At 42.6% G+C, this 22473-nt stretch overlaps 1 protein-coding gene across 3 annotated transcripts in view; it reads left to right on the top strand.

Annotated features, from left to right (window-relative positions):
• Positions 1 to 1973: 1973 nt before the first annotated feature.
• The window catches only part of ANO7 (anoctamin 7), a 51745-nt gene continuing 31245 nt past the window's right edge, over positions 1974 to 22473 (top strand). The window contains exons 1-6 of one of the 3 annotated variants that reach the window (XM_060242113.1): positions 1974 to 2118; positions 11178 to 11332; positions 16758 to 16833; positions 17757 to 17917; positions 19816 to 19923; positions 21775 to 21914. In XM_060242113.1, the coding sequence (XP_060098096.1) occupies positions 11222 to 11332; positions 16758 to 16833; positions 17757 to 17917; positions 19816 to 19923; positions 21775 to 21914 (596 nt within the window). In that variant the 5' untranslated portion in view covers positions 1974 to 2118; positions 11178 to 11221. Of the gene's footprint in view, positions 2119 to 4235; positions 4305 to 4366; positions 4386 to 11177; positions 11333 to 16757; positions 16834 to 17756; positions 17918 to 19815; positions 19924 to 21774; positions 21915 to 22473 lie in introns of those variants that run through there. The other 2 variants (XM_060242112.1, XM_060242111.1) reach the window with 2 other exon arrangements.

The raw sequence follows: 22473 nt of genomic DNA, 5'->3' as shown, positions 1-22473 counted from the left end.
TGGAGTAGATGGCTGCCTGTGTATCTAAGGTGCCTCTTGTAAACTGGAAGAAACGGATTTTTTTTTAATGTGTAGCCTTGCTGTAGGTTTTCTGCCTAGCCTTGCTAAAGTCATTAGTGAAGGGTTTGTTTTTTTCTCCCAAATCTCCTATCTTTAGAATACAGGATATGATTGATCTTTCTCAAGCAGGCACATTTAGAGCAATGTATAAGGGTTTAGGAGATGCTCCAAAGTTACAATTACGAGGGCTATGTGAGTATGTAACTGATTAGACTTCTAGAGTCTTATGCCCCTCTCTTAGGAACTCACTTATTTGGAAGTAAGGCCCACTGATGTCCACAGAACTGAACGCATACAGGATCACAGTCATGTGCTCCAATAAAAGATATTGAGTGGTGTGTTAAAAAGGCTGAATGAGCTTTTCCTGTGAGGATGGAGACTAGAAAGATCCAGCCCCAGTTCTGATTGCAGTTTTTGCAGTGTATGATCGTTGTCAGAGAATTCCAGGGTTTATAAATAAATAATTTGTACCTGAAGCCTACGATCAGCTCCAACATCTTCCTTTCCACATTGCCTGTCTGATAGCCAATGTTCAAATTTCTCCACATTTCTGCCGCATGTTCCCCTTAGTGTTCTGGTGGCAGAGTTTGGAAGCCTTGGCTTTATGAAGTGTGGTGTTCTGTTTACTTGCCAGAGTGATCCCTTAACAGAATAATAAATCTCTCTGGACTTGTAGATCTTGACCAACAATTCATGTATGTTGCCTGGCTATGTAACGAATGATTTTGCATTCATTGTGAGATGATGCTAAAAATAAGATTAGGTCACCTGTTTCAAAAACAGGTATTGCTTGCAGATTTTAACTTGTACTTAACATTAAATAAGTCCAGTAGAAAACATGGACGTCTAGACCTCTTGAGTAAACATGCATAGAAACAACCTTGAGACTACATGCCTGGTATGTGGCCTCACCAAAAGGACATTCCTGACCAAAAGACATTTTCATAGAGTTAGCTTTGAGGTACTCCCTCCCCTCCCCAAAGGTTTCTACACAGTAAAGTCACCTGCTGTAAGAAAATATTCAAGTTTGAGTTTTATACCATGCTACCTTTAAAACTCAGTATCCACAACGGTGTGTGTTATTTTTTTTTTGCAAGGGGTAAGTAGTAGTCTGTGGTCTTTATTCCTCACAGTTTATGGCATAGTTGGGATTTTGTTGTTGCTGTGTTTTATAAAAGTGACTACTACATTTGCCTTTTGTTCTTCCTCTCTACTTTCATTCACGTCTATCTAATGTTTTAAAACTGGAAGGTGTTACACATTTCTGTCTCAAACAGATTTGTTCAGGTGTTCCATTCTGAATGTTTTAATAGATAATAATTTATTTAACAGGTCAGTGTGTTGTCGTGGTTAGACTGCTGGACTAGCATCTAGGAGAGTCAGGTTCAAATTCTTTCTCTACCTTGGAAGCTTGCTGGGTGACCCTGGGCCAGTCACTCCAACCTACCTCACAGGGCTGTTAAGATAAAATGGAAGAGAGGATAATGGTGTAAACCACTTTATGTCCCCATTGGGGAGAAAAAAAAACCACTGGAATCAGAGAGTGCCAGGTTTCCCTAGTTTATTCTCCCTCCTCTTCCCCACCCCCCATGTGCTGAAAGCAGAAAAAAATCTTGAAGTATATGGCTTTCTTTTTTTCAAATATGCTTTTCTATATATTTGCCTTAAGGAACACTTTGCTGAAACGTGGCTGTTTGCATTTTTATGGGATACGCAAATACACACCCTCATATCAAATAAAGGCGAAGTCTGCTAAAAGCTAGAAATGCTCTTAGGAACCTGCTTCCAGCTTTAGATTCCTCCACCTTAAGCATACAACATGGTACTATAAAGCAGGAATGGGGTGGGGTTGGTGATGAACGGCGGCAGAGTGGAGCAACATCTGTTTGCTGCTGGGGAAAAGGGGGGGTGGACAGGAGATGAGGATAACAGTTCCTTTAAGCATTCTTCATACTACCTTGGAATCTCACAGGGATCAGTGCGATGGAGCTACCCTCTACTAGCCATTCAACAGAAAGAAGAAAGGTGTGGATTCAATAACCCCATCACCATCATCAGGTACGCTTCAGTAGGTATAAACTTGGGATGGAACAGTGCAAAGGAATGTGCAGAGAGCTGTTAGGGCATCATATTACATTATAAATTCCTGAATTTTCAGTGCCATTCTCTTATGACAGCCAGTTTGGTGTAGTGGTTAAGTTTGCGGACTCTTATCTGGGAGAACTGGATTTGATTCCCCACTGCTCCACTTGCACCTGCTAGAATGGCCTTGGGTCAGCCATAGCTCCTTGAAAGGGCAGCTGCTGTGAGAGCCCTCTCAGCCCCACCCACCTCGCAGCATGTCTGTTGTGGGGGAGGAAGGTAAAGGAGATTGTAAGCCGCTCTGAGACTCTTCGGAGTGGAAGGCAGGATATAAATCCAATGTCGTCATCTTCTTACCCTCTTCTGATTTGTTCTTGCATCTCATGTCCAATCTTGTTCTTTTCTAAAGGATGGAAACTTGCAGAAACCTTAAAGTTGTTTCTTATGCTTTTACATTTGGCATTATAGAACTAGACCCAAAGGATTCTTCTACTGTAATGTAGGCCAACACACCAGTCTTGGCCTCAGTTTGCCACAAGCAGAGAGTGAAGTCTTTCATTCTTTAAGAGTAATAGTAAATTCCAGAAGGCTTCCTGTGTTCTTACAGCAAAAACAAAAAGGAGTCCTGTAGCACCTTAAGGAGTAATAGTTTTATTATGCTGTAATAAATCTAAGATGCCACAACTGGTGTTTTGTTGTTGTTTCTGCAGCATCTAAATTTTAGATAATTTGAGCATTATTTCTCCCCACCACCACAAAAAAACCCCCACCCTTCTAATGACCATTATCACAACCTGTAGATTATTTAATAGAACTTCACATACTAAATAATGATTTGAACATGTAAACCCACCTAATATGCAGTAATGGCAAAATTAATTGAATATATTGAATATAGATGTACCCCAACAGAACTATTATTGTATTTTATATAAAGTGTTTTTAAAATTATAATGAAGGGGGGTGTTATGGAGAAATGCTTTTTTTGTTTCATACACCCTTGATACACATAATTGTGATATGTAACCCTTTTCCATTTCTGTATCCCCTTCACATCTTTATTTTCTAATAAATAAATAAAAATATACCTTTAAAAATAATGATTTGAGCATGCAGAATGGGGGTAGTAGGAAGAAATCTTCCAGAAAATAGATACAGATATCAGGATCCTGAAACTGTGACTGAATGTCGCCCACTGTATCTACCAATAGGACCAATGCTCTGGCTGTGAACCAACAACTCTTTTTTATACGTGTATGCCCTTGATATGTGATGGTGGTACTTTTTGTTTGGTTTGCCTGCTCTCCTAGCCCTACTTAGTTCTGGGGAGCAGATCTTTTTAAGGCCAGAAAGAAAGGGGAAAAGACCCATTACAAAAAATATATATTCCTTGTAGGGTTACCAATTCCAATTCAAGACTTTGGGGGTGGAGTCAGGAGCAAGGTTGTGACAAGCATAATTGAACTGCAAAGGGAGTTCTGGTCATCACATTTAAAGGGACTGCACATCTTTTAAATGCCTTCCCTCCATTGGAAATAATGAAGGATAGGAGCACCTTCTTTCGGGGCTCATAGAATTGGATCCCCTGGTCCAATTCTTTTGAAACTTGGGAAGTGTTTGGAGGAGAGGCATCAGATGCTATGTTGAAAATTTGGTGCTTCTACATCAAACCCCCCCCCCCAAGAGCCCCAGATACTTGGGGGTCAATTCTCCTTATACCCTATGGGAATTGGTCTTCATAGGGAATAATGGAGTGCCCAGCAGACATTTCCCTCCCTCCACCCCGGCTTTCTGATGACCCTGAAGCAGAGGGAGGGCCTCCAACGGCCTCCAAGCCAGGGGATCCTCTGTCCCCACCTGGGGATTGGCAACCCTACTCTGCATTACAGACTCCAGTCCTGTCTAAATTTATATTTGTTTTACATAGCTTTTGATTTTGTCAAAGAATCAAGGGAATTGCAGATTGGTAATGCACTGAAAAATACTTTAAGAGATCTCAAGCCCACAAACATTGCTTATAGAACTACAATTCCCAGGATTCCCAAGGAAGATAAATTACTTAAAACAGTTGAAGTCTGCAGCCTGGCTATGCTTCTGTCTCTAGTTGCCTCAGTCTGTGAAGCCTGTGAGGAAATAAATGCTTCCATCTTCACGTAGCTCAGGTCAGTTGTGAAGGGGTAAAAACTGATGTGGGATTCCATAGTCAGGAAACCTGTTTTAGAATATGAAATCCCTTTAAGAAGGTTTTCTGTGTGGTATACATTTTCATTTCTGGTAATTTCTCCGCTTTCAGGAATATTCAGAATATAGCAATCAAGATGAGGGCATGAAATATTGCAGGGGGTAATTTTGAACCCCCACCCCTACAAATTTTTCTTCCCTGGTTTCTCTGGGACCTCTGCAGATTGATTCTTCCCACCCTTACACATATTCGAAACTGATCACTCAGCTGCTTTCCATCCCTTCTAGATCATACTTGTGCTGATCAGCATTTTTTATAGGAATGCCCTTTCCCCATGGTTAACCTACAGTGCCCCCCCTTTTTGCATGCATATGTAGTTCTCCCAAATAAGTAGAGACCTCCCCCATGTTGGGCACCCTGATTTTTTTGTCATGGTAACCATGTCCAGTCTATTTACTATCAGATGTAGTGATAAACCGGGGGCATATGAAGAAGCACTCGGGTACACAATCTGGAGACCCCCCCCACCAAGTTTCCTCCTCCTAGGATTAAAGAAGGTTTCAGCCAGTTTGCTATTATAGTGATGAACTGGGGACCTGTAAATAATTACTAGGTGGGGGGAGAGAACCAGTTTGGAAGTCCCATTCTATCAGTCACCCCCAAATTTCCTTCTCCAGGAATCAGTAAGTTTTCTGGGGCTTAAGTAGGCTTCAACCCCACCCCCTTCTCCTAATTAACTGAATCAACATTGATATCTGGCCCTAGCATACTACTTTTTTTACAATTGTGTTCTCCCCCCTCCCCTTGTGTTTTATACGGCTTTTGATTCTTTTGTATGAAATACTGCCTGTTTTATATTGTTTTGCAGCTATATTTCCCCTCAAACTTAGAAACAGCCTATAGTTCAATCAGGTCCATAAGCAGAAATTCTGTAGTGAGGGGGAAATAGCACACTGTAGTGGGGGCATGGGGTTGCCTTAAAATTTAGTGGATTGGTCCTGGCAATGCCACATTGAACCACACTGTTAACTCTAGTTCTTCCACACATCATTAGGTATTGTAACACACACTGTCTGTGTGTCATTACAACCGAGTAGTTCTGAAAAAACTGACGGTTTTAGAAGACTAAAATAAGGAAATTAACTGCTAAATTTAAAATATAGTTCAGCTATCAGTGCTGGATTATGGCTTCCCATCAACAAGTAGGCATGACAGAAGTCTGAAAAGAAGCCATATATCTGTAATGTGGCATCCTATAAATTCTTCAGATTAAAGTGATTTGCTCATAATCATATGGTTCCATTGTTGATTTCATAATGCATCTATATCCTTTTCTCAAGAGATATTATAGGGCATAAGATATGGTGGGGGAGTGCTAAGATTCACAAAAACATTAAGGAATTGGGGAGATGGCAATTAATCAGTGTTATAATGTTGCTGGGTTTTGTGGTTGGGATTTTAAAGTGGTCTACAATAAAGAAGCATCTTTTATAGCAAAATGGTAAACCAGAAGCTGTTAAGATACAATTTTTTTGTTTCTAATTTCATCCTCCAGTCAACACAGAAATAATGTGCCAATAAACTACTAGTTTATTATCTTTTCTTTCCTTGTTCACTTCTGGTTGAACTAGTCTGTACTGCTTATTTATTATTATCCAGCCACAACTGTGAAACCAACTAGCAAATTTAGGAAGCTGCTTTATGGCTCGTGGCGCAGAGTGGTAAAGCAGCAGTACTGCAGTACTGTGGTCTGAACTCTCTGCTCATGACCTGAGTTCGATTCCAATGGAAGCTGGATTCAGGTAGCCGGTCCAAGGTTGACTCAGCCTTCTATCCTTCCGAGGTCAGTAAAATGAGTACCCAGCTTGCTGGGGGGAAAGTATAGATGACTGGGGAAGGCAATGGCAAACCACCTGTAAAAAGTCTGCTGTGAAAACGTTGTGAAAGCAACATCACCCCAGAGTCAGAAACTACTGGTGCTTGCACAGGGGACCTTTCCTTTCTTTTCCTTTATGGCTTTAGTCTGCTTTCACCTCTGCTGTTTTTAATTCAGGCTCTGGATCTGAATTGCAAAGTTAAAGTTGTAAAAAGAGCTAAGAGCATGAAGCTGGATATGTTCTCTTAAAAAAAAGTTCTTTAAAATTCTAGTTCTTAAAATCCTAGATTTTATGCATGAAGACATAGTCTGACAAGATGTTGTCATCATATGTGCAGGATTGCATTCGCATCAGGAAACTTCATGACAGCCATTTCTGCAAACTACTAAATAGCCAATCTATAATGTGAAAAATGTACCTTAAATGAGATTATACGTGTTGTCTCCAGGTTCTGAACCAAAAATCTGACTTTGTACAACAAACAGGGGACCCACAACACTTGTGGAGGAAATCCCGTCCTCTCCCCACTTGCAGGGCCAATTGCATCTGTGCCAGACTGCCCACCTGCAGTTCTACCACATCTGCCAGCCTAGGTTATGCAGCAATGGGAGCAGATGACCTGTAGTGTCTCCACCAGCCTGGCTCATAGGGCAGCGATCTGAGCACCTGCTCTCCTCTCCCCCTCCCCAGTACACTGCTACAGAGATCTGTGAGAAACTTGCAGGGGGAGGGGGAATCCTGGTGGCAGTGGTGCCCTGCTAATTCTCTTGCTTGCCATGCCCTCCTTACTGCTCATCCCCCTACCCCATTGCTTATAGTTTGTTTGTTTACATTTTGTACAAGCACAGATGCCACTCCTCTGTTGAGGGGATTAACCTCTCACTTCAAAAATATTTTTGCCTTTTTCTGCAAATCCAGGGGTCCCCCAGGTGTGGTAAAAAGAATCTCCTTTCTCTGTTCACATCCCCAGCCTCAGGATTTAAGCACCAGCAGTTTGGGTAGGGTTGCCAGGTCCAACTCAGGTAGGGTTGCCAATTCCAATTCAAGAAATATCTGGGGACTTTGGGGGTGGAGCCATGAGACCTTGGGGGTGGAGCCTAGGGTTGCCAAGTCCAATTAAAGAAAAATCTGGGACTTTGGGGGTGGAGCCAGGAGACATTGGGGGTGGAGCCAGGAACAAGGATGTGACAAGCATAATTGAACTCCAAGGGAGTTCTGGCCATCACATTTAAAGGGACAGCACACCTTTTTAAATGCCTTTCTTCCATAGGAAATAATTAAGGATAGGGGCACCATCTTTTGGGGCTCATAGAATTGGACCCTCTGGTCCAATATTTTTGAAACTTGGGGGGTATTTTGGGGAGAGGCACTAGCTGCTATACTAAAAATCTGGTGCCTCTACCTCAAAAAATAGCCCCCCCCAGAGCCCCCAATACCCATGGATCAATTCCCTATTATTCTCTATGGGAATCTTTCTCCATAGGGAATAATAGAGTGCCTAGTAGACATTTCCCTCCCCCCCCACGCTTTCTAAAGGGGGGGGGCTCCATACCAGGGAATCCCCCCTACCTCTCTCTCACACACACACACAAATACTTACCGTACTTGGTCTTCTTCCAGCAGAATTTGCTCGCTGTGAAAACAAAAGTAAGGCTGCACAGGAAAAGAAAGGGAGGGGCCGTTCCTGTTTCCTGTGCAGCCTTAAAGGGACACATTTTAAAAACGGGTCCCAAGCTGTAAAAGAACATGATGCCTACAGGTATGTTCTCTCTCCCCCCACTCCCAGATTTTTTAAGAGCGGGGAGGAGGCTGAAAATTCGGGGGTCCCCCACCAGAGTGGGAGGGTTGGGAAGCCTAAACTCAGGAAATATCTGGGGACTTTGGGGGTGGAGCCAGGAGCAAGGCTGTGACAAGCATGATTGAAGGGAGTTCTGCTAATCATATTTAAAAGGACCATGCTCTTTCTAAATGCCTTCCCTCCATTGGAAATAATGGAGGATGAGGGTACCTTCTTTGAGGGCTCAAGAGTTGGAGGCTCTGGTCCAGTCTTTTTGAAATGTGGAAAGGGGGGCTGCTGAGAGGCATCAGATGCTATGTTGAAAATTTGGTGCCTCTACCTCAAAAAACAGGCCCCCCCAGCCCCAGATACCCATGGATTGATTCTGTGTTATACCCTAAGCAGGGACCAGTTTCCATAGGGTATAATGGAGTGCTCAGCAGACATTCCCTCCCCCATTTTCTAATAACCCTGAAGTGGGGGGAAGGCCTCCAAACCAGGAGATCCCCTGCCCCAATTGGAGATTGGCAACCCTAAATTTAGGCTATGTTGTGAATTAGATATAACAAGCAGGTGACCTACAAGGACTTGCAAGGGGCATCTCATTTTTTTTCTCCCCCCACTATTCTTTCCATTCCCTGAAAGCCCTCATAGCCTCTCCCCTTTTCCTGCTTCCTTCCCCCCTTCCTTCCAGCCCCCCTGTCTTTAGCTTTCCCACCACCTAGTGGCGTTTCCCATGAAAACTAAGGCCCAGTTGCACAATGCCATCTGCCAGGCCCAGTTGCTTAATGGGGAACCCCAAGGACTTGTGGGGGGCACCTCACTTTGCCCTGTATCCCTCTCCCCAGAATATTTCATTTTCTCCTTGTCCTGACAGACCTTATATTCTCTCCCCTTTCCCTATTTCCTACCCACAGACCTACTTCCTTTTATCTGCTTTCCATTTTCAACTATATTTATTATTTATTTACTTCAATTATACCCTTTCTTTTCTACTGTGGGGACCCAAAGTACCTTACATCATTTTGCTCTTCTCCATTTTCTTTACAACAAAGTTGTGAAGTAGGTTAGGCTGAGAGTAATAATAATAATAATAATAATAATACCTTTTATTTATATCCCGCCCTCCCCACCGAGGCAGGCTCAGGGCGGCTAACAACATTAATGTATGTGTGACTGCCCTATGTGACTCCCTAGGGTATGTGACTGCCCTAGGGTCACTCATTGAGCAAAGTGGGGATTTGAGCCTCTATCACCCAGTGGGGATTTGAGCCTCTATCTGACACTCTAACCACTATCTTACACTGATTTTGTGCAGTGGCTACTGTTAAACAGTAACAAGCAGCCAAACCTGGGTGAGTTATGGAAGTCATGTGGGAGCAAGTTGCTCAGTGGCTGCTACCAGGCCTGGCCCTAATAAGTCCTCCGCAAAGGCTAAAACAGCCCTGGAAAGGGCTCACCCCCTCCTCCTGCATTTTGCTGGCAATACAGTTGCCTAGCAACAGCCACTGAAGTTATTTCATTCTTAAAACTACAAGTGCTGCTTGTATTATTGGGGGGGATCCACTTTTTTTTTTTAGATTTCAGATTTTCTGCTGTTTTGGGGTTTTTCAGTTTTGTAAAAAGATGTTTGGTCTGTTCATGGCTCTAATATCTGGATTTAAATATCCACACATTTGGCCATGTTCAGAATTAGATATATGCTTGAACTAGCAGTAATCATTGCCAAGGACGGTGTTGTCCTTTGTAGTTTCTAGGTTACAAGTGTGCTGATTCACTGTGCATGTTGAGAGGCTCATTGGTGGGACACTGGTGAATGGATTGGTGTTTATAATGCAGGGCACTGAATTCAATGGCCTTTTGGCCCCTTCCAGATCTGTGATTGCATATATTTATTAACAGTTGTATCTCTTTAACTCAAAGGCTTTTAGACAAAACAAAATTATATATAAAATACAGAATTTTGAATAAAACCATATATGGAACCAAAACTTCCAGATGAAATACTCTCACAATCTCTAAAATTAAAATAAACAATAAAATTGTAATAAATCTTCACTGTAAACTCTACTGGAAAATTATACCATAGGAATAATTCAAAATTATACTGTGAAGGTAAAAAGGCAAGAATAAGAAAATCACTATTAGATAAATTAGTAATAGACTTAGCTGATTTATGAGGCATTTTCTGTTTGCTTAGTTAACTTCAGTTTACTTAACCAGCATCTGAGACTTTTAGAAAGACCAGAGGTGAAAGAATCCAGAAGTTCCACTGGCAGTTTTTCCCACTGCTGTATGGTTGGAATAAGGGAAACAGTACCTACACAATGATGCCCTCAGAATTCATAAAACAAGCTAGAGGATTTCACGCTAGAGGCTTTTTTAATAGTTGAAGATACTATTATGGTCAGAAGGGTACTTTTCTGTGGTCAGTGTGATCAGTTATTAGTACTGGCCTGTCATTTATTTAATTCATGTATCTTATGGCTAATTAAAATAAAAGCTGGCTATGTTAGCACTGGCTTGCCCAAATACTCAATTTTGGTTTTTCCCCCCACACTCATATTGCTCCTGGAATTGAACAAACAGCATTTGATTAAAGTATGTTCATGTTGGGATTTGGGTTCCAGTAAGTGTAAATAAGGGTTAAAGTAATGTGTGAAAAATCCTTCTGACTGGTCTCTTAACCTACCTTGCAGTATTTGAAAGTCAAATCCACATTTAGCTCAATAGTTTGCCTAGCAATTACCCTAAAGGAAATTTCAGTTCTGAATGTCAGTAAGCGTTTCAGTACTTCTGGTGCGGTGTTGACTCTTTTGCCAACAACTACATTGGACATTTCCTCCTTGTTCACTTACCCAAATCACATTCATGCTAGGTGAAGCTTTAATCAGGTGGGCTGGGTGTCAGGCTCTGCCACACACACATATTGTTTGCAGAGCAGATGTCAGGCCCAAGCAGTGTTTACCGACTTGCAGTCACTCTTCCTGCATGAATTTACAGAAAAATTTGCTGCTGCTGCTTCAAGCAGCATGACTGGTTAGACCAGGAGAAACTTGCTGGCAGTAATACTATTTGAGTAGGACCCAAAAACTGCTATTCCCCCATGTCCACTGAATGGGAGCTGGTAGAGTTTCTTGACAGCATGTTACTTTGGATCTCAGTGCTAGAAATTCAATTGTTTGGTAATTCTTCCTAGGCAACTAAGAAGAGTTCTGCTTGTCAATGGCATGAAGAATAAAGATGCAGCGAAGAAAGATCAAAGAAGATGGCAACTTGATCCCTGACGAGCTAAATGCGAATGAGAACAATTATGGGAGCCTAAGCACAATAAACTCTATCGAGATCTCCCAGGTAGGCAAATACTCTTCTGAAAAACTTTCCCCCTTAACTACTGATAAAGGTCTAGCTCCTAGTGCCACAAAGATATTCTCTAGGCCCTGTGCTTTTTAGTGTTGGTGCGGGGAGGGGAATGCATTGTTATTACTGCAGGTATTAGCTTCCTTCCTTCCTCCCTATCCCTGGCTGCTTCTACACTCAGGGTTGATTCTGATTTTATGAGCATTGAGTTCGCCTGTAGAAAACTCCTGTTCAAAAGTACTCTTGTAAAGTGAGGAGCAACTCCAGAGTGAAACCGCTTTTGGTGCCAATTCAAGAAAATGAGTGTAGATGACTTAAGATAATGTAAAGCAAGTCAGAAGTGATGGTGGTATGCAATGTAGATGAACATTTTAAATGCGCACCGAGAGAAGATCTTTTGTCAAGTGTAGAAACAGCCCCTGTGTCTGCCCTTCTGCTCTCTTTGCTACTTGGTCCCATCCAGGACTGGACTTAGACTGTTTGGCACCCCAGACAAGGCTAACTACTCCCCCAACCCGTACTGAGAACCCTATTCTATGGGCCCATATGATAGAATGTGCTCCATGGGATAGAATGGCCCACAGGGCAGAATGGAGAGATCGGGCTGCGACTGCAGCGCAAGCCCACAGAAGGTGTTTAAAGTCAAAACCAATTTTTCTAGCGTTGCATCACAGCACCAACCCAATCTCTCCATTCTGCCCTATGGGCCCATAGGATAGAACGGAGTCCATTCTGTCCTATGGACCATAGGATAGAATGGAGATATTGTGCCGTGACTGCAGCATGACCCCAGATAAGGTATTTAAAGTTTAAAAGCAGGAAGAAAACCCTGCCGCCCATGCTTCTCAGAGACTCCAAGAAGCACGGGAAAGAGATCTTTTTCTGCTTTTTCACCCTGGAGTACAAAAGCAGGAAAAAAGCCCTGCCACCCACACCTCTCAGAGATTCTGAAAGGCATAGGGGTGGGGAGATCTTTTTCCTGCCTTTGCATCCCAGCATGCAAAAGCAGGAATAAAGCTCCTCTGGTCTGGGGGTCCAATTCTGTGCCCCTGGACCAGCAGCGCCCTAGGCAATTGCCTGAGTCACCTAGTGGGAAACCCAGCTCTGGTCCCTTCCTGCAGCCAAAGGTAAGTAGGTGTTCCTAAGGGATGAGGCTTTTCTTCTCCTAGGTAGCTGGAGAGTCTGTCCTCTCCCAGTCCTTTGATGTAGCATGTGATATTCCCACAAGTGAGGTGCAGGATTTAATTTGAACTGGAGCTAACAAGACCTTTTGCCTCATAACTTGATTTTAATACCAGAAGTGTTGCAATGAGGTCCAGTCTATACATGTAGCAGAAAGCAGAATAAAATATGCAGCAGTAAAGCAGCAATAGCAGAAAAGAGCTTCCAGATATCTCACTCCCCCATACACAAGTTTCAGCCATGCTAAAAACCTGAGGGACAGTTTACTCTCATACTGTTCAGCCTGCTAATTAAGACCTGCCTCTCAAGCCTTGTTAACTAAGGGGTACTAGCTGTTCAGCAGCTTTATGGTCTGCTTCCAGTCAAAGGCCTGTTTTATTAATACCTTTAGGATGCTCCATGATTGTTTTATGCTGTTTTTATATCCTTGGTTAATTTTAGTGCCTTTTATTTTTAAATAGATTTTTAAAGCTATTTTCTAATTTCTTTCTGTTGATTGCACTGATTTATTATATGTAATGTGCCTTGAGTCCTGGTGAGATATCTGTCTGTTTGTTCTTTTATGAATTTATGGCTGTTTTAATTGTAAGCTGTCTCAAGCATGACGCAGGAGAGGCAGCATATAAACTTCCTAGATAAAGAAATGAAAATATATGCATCGCATCCCCTGAGATGCTGCATAAGGGATTTAGCCTTCTTCACCCCTTCAGGAAGTCAGTTACAGGGGCTCAAAAGTCTTGTTTCACCTACTGTAATAGGTAGGGTGGCATCTTGAGAACCATTTGGTGGTTTGATTCTAATTGATAGTGTCACTCGTGGGGGTACAACTTGCTTCTTCTCTGCTTAAAATATTTTGGAAGGAACTTAGATCTTTGACAAACAGCCTCAGGGTAGGTCCACCACTCCCTCCAAGCAAAATCGCCAATGATGGCAGATCATCCTGGACCCAACTTAATGTCTGTTTTAAGCTTGTCCTGGTGTTCTAGTAATTTTCTCCCTCTTGCCACCACCAGTCACCTAGTCTTGTTTTGCTACTTCATAAGCCTTTTTCAGTTTTTAAGGCAGTTGTCTTTCTCTTGAGAGTCAGTATCTGAAAGGGCAGAATAGAAGTATGGTGAATTTATTAATAAGGGTGGTACACGATCTTGGCTGCAGCAGGACTAGCTTTCCCAGTTATCCTGTTTGACATATGTTATTAAAACTAAACTGTCCATGTTTGGGTGAGAAAGTGGCAGATTTAGATCTGGTTACTGAAATGATGTCAAGTCCTGTTCCCCACTTAGTAGGTTTATTTAGTTACTTACTTCATTTATACCTTCCCTTTCTCTCCAATGGGGACCCAAAGTGCTCTTTGTTGTTTTCCTTTCCTCCAGTTTATTCTTACAACTCTGTGTGATAGGCTAGGCTGAGAGTATGAGACTAACCCAAGGTCACCCAGTAAGGTTCCATAACAGAATGAGTATTTGAACCTGTGTCTCTTGATCCTAGTCCAGCATTCTAACCATTATACAACACAGTCTCCATACTAAGTTTGAGCCAAGTGACCCCTTTAAAACCAACAAAGCTTTATTCAAACTACTAGGAATAAGACCCACTGTGAGGAGCTCTAGAAAAAGCTTTGGGTGGGGGGTAGGTAGGTGCCCCCCTGCCATTACTGTCTTCCCACCCACCCAAGTAAAGGCATTCACTCCCCCCCATCCGACCTCCTGGGGAGTTGATCTGTGCCATCTAGAGAGCAGTTATAATTCTGAGTGATCTCCAGCCCTCACCTGGAAATTGGCAACAGTGGTTCCCCAGGAGGAAATGTCTGATTTGGAGGGTGGAGTCTATGGCCCAACCCTCCTCAAACACTGTCTCCAGACTCCACCCCTCAAAATTTCAGGAATTTGCCAACCTGGAGATGGCAACTGCTAAATCACACTGGCTGTCATGGGGCTGCTGCTGAACAGGAGCAAGCAAGACAGGCCTAGTTAAGTCATGCCAGTCAGGTGGCATCAAGACACCCAGAGGGTGCTGACAGGCCTAGGGTAGCCAACCTCCAGGTGGAACCTAAAAATCTCTTGGTATCACAACTAAATTCTAGACAACAGCTCTCTCTTCCCTTGGAGAAAATAACTATTTTGGAGAATGGACTCTATGGCTTTCTGTTCACATAAGGCCTCTCCTTTTACTGACGGAAACAACCTTGGTTGCCTAGCAACAGCCCCTAGCTAGCATCTTCCCCAGTGGGCCAATCCTCGTCTATCCTGGAGCGAGGTGGGAGAGAGGGAGTGACAGGAAAGTGACGGCCACCATAGCCCATGAGGAAATGCTCCTGGCAGGGCCAGGCCTTGCCACCTAGTCACATTACTACCTTAATTATGTGTCTGTTCATTTCCCAGCCACTGCTGCATACTTTCTCTTCTGAATGCTACAGAGAGTATGTAGGCAACAGTGCAGGGGGTGGGGGGAGAGGAATGGGCTCAACCAATGTCATGCAAGTTCTCTTGAGTGGCAGTTGATGGGCCAATAAGTGGTGGAGTGCACACCACAGCCAATGGGAATGCCAGATTTGGCCAATTCCATTACAGAATTATTATCAATGATGATGATAAGCTTTCATGTGCAAGCATACTTCTTCAGATACAAACAATGAAATAGAATCTCCTCAAGTCCTATTTACAAGAAAAGAGAAGGTGGGGGACAGCCTTAGGAAAGGACCAAAATGCATAAGTCAAGCTGAAATAGAATCAGATGGCTGGTAAGATTCTATTTCACCTCAACTTTTGTATCTTGGTCCTTCCTAATTGCTGCCCCACACCCTCTCTTTTCCTGTAAGTAGGACCTGAGGAGATTCTATTCCATTTTTTGTATCTGAAGAAGTGTTCTTGCACACAAAAGCTTATACTTGGAATAAAACTTTGTTGGTCTTAAAGGTGCCACTGGACTCAAACTTTGTTCTGCTGCTACAAATCAACATGGATACCCACTGTAACGTACTCTCCTCGTCGCCAGTGTAACGTACTCAGTCTGGAGACGCGAGTAGGTTAACATTTTTTATTGGGAGCACGTTGCAAGAGAGAGAACACGCGGGCCGGGTCCCGCTTATGTACAGTCCCCGGTACAGCCTACTGGACAGGTCAGGCCAATCCTGACTTGTTAAACTTCCCGCCACAGCTGGTGATTGGCGGGGGATTTTGCGCCCCGCGCTGGAGGCGTCTGGGACAGCCCAGTCGCCTCTGCGCATGTCGCGTCTGGCTTCTGATACACTACACCCACTGAATCAGTCTCCATACTAATAGTGGATCTTTGCTAGCTGCAGTGCCCTTTGCGTAACATTGTTTTTAGTTGTGGAGGCTTGACTATTGCTCTGGACAGTAGAAAAACCAAGACTCCAGCAGTACCTTAAAGAATAACAAAATTTGTGGCAGGGTATGAGCTTTCATGAATCACTGATCACTGTATCGTCCGAATGCCACAGAGAGTGGGTGTCAGCGCAGGGTTCATTGATTCTTCAAAATAATAGAACTCTTTCTTTTGAAATAAGTTTCTTTTATTGAATATACAATGTTACTGCTGCAGAAGGTCTTTGAGAGTGATAACATACATTGAAAAGGCACTAGCATTTATGGGGCACATCAAAGACAGGGGCCTCTAAATCATTCTCAAAACAAAGTTATTTTCCCTCTCCAAGGTGTTTGATTCACACGCTGGCTATCTCCCTTCCTGGGCCATCCAGCCTCCCCCCTTCGGCCGATGTCCTTGCAGCGGCTGGGAAGCGGCGGCGCCTCCCTCTGGTCTTCCCGCCGTTTATGGCCTCTGGCGCCCTGCTCTCCCCTCCCCCTGGTTGGCATACCTAGCATTCTATCAAAGGGCCCTAGGGTTAGTTCTAAGCAAATAAACAGTATAGGCAATGTGGTTAGGAGCAATAGGATGCAATTGAACACAAGCTGACATAGGGTAGGCAACAGTGGATGGGAGAAGTGAGCAGTGACTCATGAAAGCTCATACCTTGCCACAAATGTTGTTAGTCTTTAAGGTGCTACTGGATTCTTACTCTTTTATACTGCTGCAGACAGACTAACAGAGCTACTCATCTTGCTCTGGACAGATAGCATCAGTCACTGCTTGAATTCTGGTAAGAACAAGGCAAATCTTGTCTGACACCATGCATTTTGTGTCCTTTTACTACTCAGTATTATTTCAGTGAGAAATCTGAGCCATCTCTTTATTCATATTGTTAACATTATTCTTTCAGTTGAATAAGCAAAAATCGCTGGGCCATTCTGTTCGCAGCACTCCAAACTTCTTCAGTGATGGAAATACCAGGATAGGTAAGGACACTGAAGCATTACAAGGACAAGCTGCGTAATGATTTCTGAGATTAACAGATGTTTTATTTTGAAAGAATACCAAAGTAAGAGATGGCATGCTTGCTGTCAACACACTTCCACCGCTCAGAATCCCTGCTAATTATGGAATCTTCCACTGGTACAAAAAGCCATTTGTTGGTAGAGCAAGACTCCTTGCACTTGTAAAAGCCACCATTCCTATGTATGTTCAAATATTTTAATTAAGCATTTAATGAATAAGCAGTGCTGGTGTGCAGAACTGCAGAGCCTGGAAATGGTTCTACATAGAAATGTCCATTCCTGATTGATGGAAGGTGCTTATTCAAGTACTTGTTGCCACACTCAATGTAACAAGAGAAACATCCAGCATCATATTTCCCCTACCCTAATGAGTGGATTGAGAAGAGTACATTTGCAGGGGAGAGCAGGCAGAAGCATGCCTCTCTGTATATCACACCTAATCCAATCACATGTTCCATTGTAATCTGCCTGCTAATGTCATTTGTCATCTGAAATCACTCCACTTTCCAATATAGCACAGATGGACTCACATTCCAGCTGTATCTGAAGAAGTGAGCAGTGGCTCACAAAAACCTATACCCTACCACAAGTTTTGTTAAACTTTGGACCCTTTTCTAGTGCTCTTGGACCCTTTTCTACTGCTGCAGGTAGACTAACATGGCTACCTGGACTCTTGATCTATCTCCAAAGTGATTGGACCTGCAGGAAGGCCTTAGTTTTTGCTGCTTCTCCTGTAGCATTTCATTGTCCTAGGATTTCCATTGTCCATCCCGCTCTGTTCTTATCCTTTCAATCTAAGTTTCCTTAGTGATTGCTCACCTTTGCTTGCTGTTGTCAACAGCTGTTACTGTAATGATCTGTTCTCTGTGTTTGTTTTGTCTCAGACTTTGTTCTTGCATGGGAATCAGATCATCAGGATTTGGAGGAGCAAACTGGAAAACATGAGACTCAGACTAATAAGCGAGGAAAATCAGTTGATATGCATAGAATGTGGCGGCAAAGTTTTCTGAATAAACTCCAGAAGGTGGGGTTGCGAATGGAAACGGTAATCAAAATCTCTGGTCTTAGCATTTCTTCTGCTTTTCATTGGTCTTATTGGTGCCACCATTCTTTAGGGAGAGAGGGGGATTTGGGGATCATTTTTATGAAACCATTATGTGCATGCTTTCCTCTTTCTTGAACCCTTAACAAAGTCCCCAACTCTCTAACTGCTAGTCTCAAAGTTCCAAGTTGGCCATGAAGATGCATCACTGAGGTAACATGAATGTGATGGTGAGTAGTCATATGCATGAGTTAATCTGCTGTCTGCCAGGCCTTTCCTGCAAATGCTTTTCAGGCTTGTATTCCCCAAAACAGGGTTATTTTATGTCCGAGTTGAGGTGGGGAAGAATAGGTTAAAAGCAGCCAAGAAGCATTTGCAGGGGGGAGAGCTAAGCCCGCTGTCACTGATTCTCTCATGCAAATGCTCCTGCTATTAGGATTACACGGCAGACACAGAGTTGGAAGTCCTGTGTTTGCACTGTAATATGTACACCCACCCTGAGCTCTCCAGCAGTTATACAGTACCATCACATTCAACTTCATTTGACTCTGTATCAAAATCTTATTTGTAGTTCACTGTTTTGTTCCTTGAAAACCTTCATATAACTTGAAGCTTTTCTAGTAAGTCCTGTTCATAGCTTTAACTGTCTTCTTCATCTCCATAGTGAAAAAAAACCCTTCAGTGTCTTAGATGATTATCAGTCTGGTTTATCCAGATAAAGGTATTGGCTGTTTGGTGTAGGGTTTAAGTGTGCAGACTCTAATCTGGGTCCTGGGAGAACCAGGTTTGATTCCCCACTCCTCCACATGCACCTGTTGAGTGACCTTAGGTCAGTCACACACAGTTCTTGAAAGAGCTCCCTCAGCCTCACTACCTCACAGGGTATCTGTAGTAGGGAGAGGAAGGGAAAGGAGATTGTAAACCGCTCTGAGACTCCAAGCAAAGAGCAGGATATAAATCCAATCTCTTCTTCTTCTCTGTGGAAAGGTGTGAGGATCCCACTGACTTGCATCTTTCTGATAATGTTTCCTCACCTCCCTCCCCCGAAAGCAGCCAGTGTCAAGAACATAGAGGAGCACCGACAATGCACGACCTAACTTCATTTTCGTCATGCATTGCTGGCAGACATGCACCTCCCTGAATTGCATATTTGGGGGCTGAGTACACCTTTATGGGATTAGACCTAGCATATAAATGGGGAGCAGAAGGAGGAAGTCAATAATATGTAGGTCCATTTTAGGTGCCAGGCCAAAATGTTTCTGTTCACCCAGGTGTTTCATGAAGGGTTTGTTCTTGAACACCACTTTAGTGTATTTTAGTCTGAAAGCTATCATTTTAAGCTGCACAGTGGTCTGTGTGATGGTCTATGGTTTTTAGGCTGTGATTTTTTTAATGCTGGGTTTAATTAATATATTTTAATGCTTTCTTTTTTTATTATCTTTTATTTTGTAAAGTGCCTTGGGCAGGTTCTCTAGAGAGGCGGCATAAATATTTTGCAAGTGAATAAATACTTCCTACCCAGTATAGATTTTTTTCCTTTTGCCATCGAGTCACAACCAACTTAATGCAACTTTTTCAGTGCAAGAAATGTTCAGAGATGTTTTGTCATTACCTGCCTTTGCATCACGCCTCTGGTATTCCTCAGTGGTCTCCCTACCAAATACTGATAAGGACTTTGCTCCCGAGGTCTCAGTTTGATGAGATTAGGCTAGCCTGATTATACCCATGAAGAGACCAGCAACAGCACCATTCTGCAGAGGAGCTGTCAATGGACCCAGTGTGACCATGATGAGACATCTGCCCCCAGCATTCTCTCCTAGGAATCACTAAGCTTTTACAAAGAGATGCACAGCAAAGGAATTTCAGTGCAGTTACTGTTGCTTTCCTTCCTTCTTTTCCAGCATGTAGCTCAGAATCCAAAGAAGCTGGTGTACTTTGTATTGCTGAATGCCCCCTGGAGTGTGCTTTGTTATTATGCTGAGGATCTTCGACTGAGGGTTCCTCTGCAGGTGAGGGTGTCACTGTACAAATGCCATTGGGACAAACTTTTCTTTCTGTCTTGGTTGCACTTTGTATTGTGTACAAACTGTGGATGATATAATAATGGGGGGTTTTGTTGTTCAGAAAGCTTTATGTTGATATTCTAAAATTGAAGTTCGACTGTTTCACTTTCACTTCAAAGCGCAAGTTCCATATTTAGGTACTATGCTATAAACATCAGTACTTGTGTAAAAAGCTAGCACATCAAAGAGAAGACTAGACAAGAATCCTTTTCCATAATATCTGCTTTTCCATGCTTTGGGACTTTTTATATGAGAAAGCATTCAGTCATGCAGTTCTGTCATCTGTGGTCTCAAGTAATACAGTCCAGGGTCTCTTGATGGGTCTCTTGATGCTTTGGTTCAGTTAGCAGAGCTGCTCCAGTCTTAGATACTGCAATTAATTTCAGATGATGGAGAAAGCATGCAGAGGAAGAAATGGAACTTTGCCACTTCCCTGCCCCTCCCTTATTTGTTTCCACTTCCTTCTTGCCCAAAGAGTAGAGATGTGAAGTCAGGGGGAGGGGGGAATGGAAAAATTCAGGGAAAAGAGTTTTTTCCAGGTTTGATTCTGAAGGCTTTTTTCCATTTTTCTAAGAGGAAAATTGGAAATTTTGGGGCATACTGGGAAAAATCTAATGAAATACAGTATTTAGTCTTTTAGAATTAGTGAAATGTGTTTGTTTTTTTAAAAAACAAGCTGGGCATGCTGTAGAAGATGTCTACAGCTCTTAAATACAAGATGCATATCTGCACCTAGAAATACACCTGCTCTTTATGAGGGTAATATGCAGGGGTTTCATTGCTTCTGTGGCAGTTTTTGACCTGACTCTTCACTTATTGCTGACCTTTTCACCTCTTCCTCAAGCCATTGTGGCACATGTACCCACCAACTGGGTATCAAGCAGTTTATTACCTTACCTTGCTGGAGGGGGAAAAAGGTCAGAAGGCTTTGTGGCAGAAGCTCCTCCACAGCCTCAGAGGCAAACCCTGAACGTTTCATTGAGAACTGCGCTCTCTCTACTTTCTACGCAGATATTATTACTGACTTTTTCGTGAACCTCTTTGCCTGACCAAATAATATAGTTTATGTTATTTAACACAAAGCTTACGTTCTGAATAAAACTAAGTTGGTCTTAAAGGTGCAACTTGACTCCTATTTTGTTCTACTACTTCAGACCAACACGGCTGACTACTTGGATCTTGTATTTTCTTTTTAACTCCCACCCTTTTTTTTATTTAACTTTTCAGGTAGCAAAAATTAAGGTGTATAGGCTAAAGCATCATAGGGTGCATCAGCTTGTGGTTTTATTTAAGCCTTGTGTATTTTTGTAGTTTTGCTTGTAGAAAACTAAGGCATTTGTAACTTTTAAATTCCATGACTATTTCAACTGTTGCAATGTCTGTTGTTAAAGTTGTAAAATTTGTCTTAATTGAATAGGACAGCAAGTGTTTCATGTATTTCATTTTTTCCCAAGATTTCCAGTTTTCCCCATAAATTTCCCCCCTCCCCAGCTTCAAAATACCAGAAATTTTACATCTCTATCAAAAATAGATTAATTATATACCAGGATCTGATGTGTGTGGTAAGAAATTAGATTCCGTTATCCAGCAAATATTGTTGATGTGTGATTATGTACATTGAGAAATTGCCCCCACTTTTATATGCAGCTCTTCTGAGTTCATCTGCATGCTCTTCTTGATCTTTTACATCCTTAACCTCATTATAATCTGCTTGGTTCCATGTGTTTGTTTAGCTCCCTAGTTTGTACAGACAGTGCCCTTCCCATCTAGCAAGATTCTCCTGTACTTTTTCCCTAGGCTGTACCCAATCAGGCAGTACTTAACTGGTCTCACAGACTTCTGATAAAACTGGGCATCCCTAGTATTCTCTACGATGAGGTTCCAGACCTGCCCTTGGATTACTACACCTGCCATTTTAAGGCAAACAAATTACCATGGTAATGTTTCAGAATTACAGTTCTTCTCCCTTTCTTTCTTGGTTTACCCTTGTCTTTCCTTTCCCTCCTTCCCAGCTCAATTTCTAAGCACTTAACTGAATTCCAGAGCAATGGGGCTCAGCAGCTGTATATAGATGAGAGTAAAAACCAAGTAAGAAACCATAAAACAGTGTTAGAGTATTTCCCCCGGGGATAATTTTGAGAGATTTTTTATACATGATCATATATTATGAATTAACCAGGGCTCAGTGATAGCAAGGACTCCTCAGGAGAAGAGGAAACCAGCAAGAAAATGAACTGCAGGCTTGTCAGGATTCACAGCCAGCAGCTGGTTCAGAGCCACCAACACCCTCCAGCTCTGATTCAGCAGGTGAACTTCAGTTGACTGTTTCTAGCCCACCAATATCACCCACACCCTTAGAGTGCTGCAAATGGAGGCTGAGAACACAGCTATAGGCAAGATGGCAAAGTGCATGCTTCCTGGCCTGACACCAGCTGCTTGCTGATAACAAAGATGAGTAGTTGCAGAATTGTTTCTGAGAAGATAGCTGAAAGCATG

Source organism: Heteronotia binoei, chromosome 6 (assembly GCF_032191835.1).
Source record: "Heteronotia binoei isolate CCM8104 ecotype False Entrance Well chromosome 6, APGP_CSIRO_Hbin_v1, whole genome shotgun sequence".
Lineage (NCBI taxonomy): Eukaryota > Metazoa > Chordata > Lepidosauria > Squamata > Gekkonidae > Heteronotia > Heteronotia binoei.
This window is presented reverse-complemented; position numbering and strand designations above follow the sequence as displayed.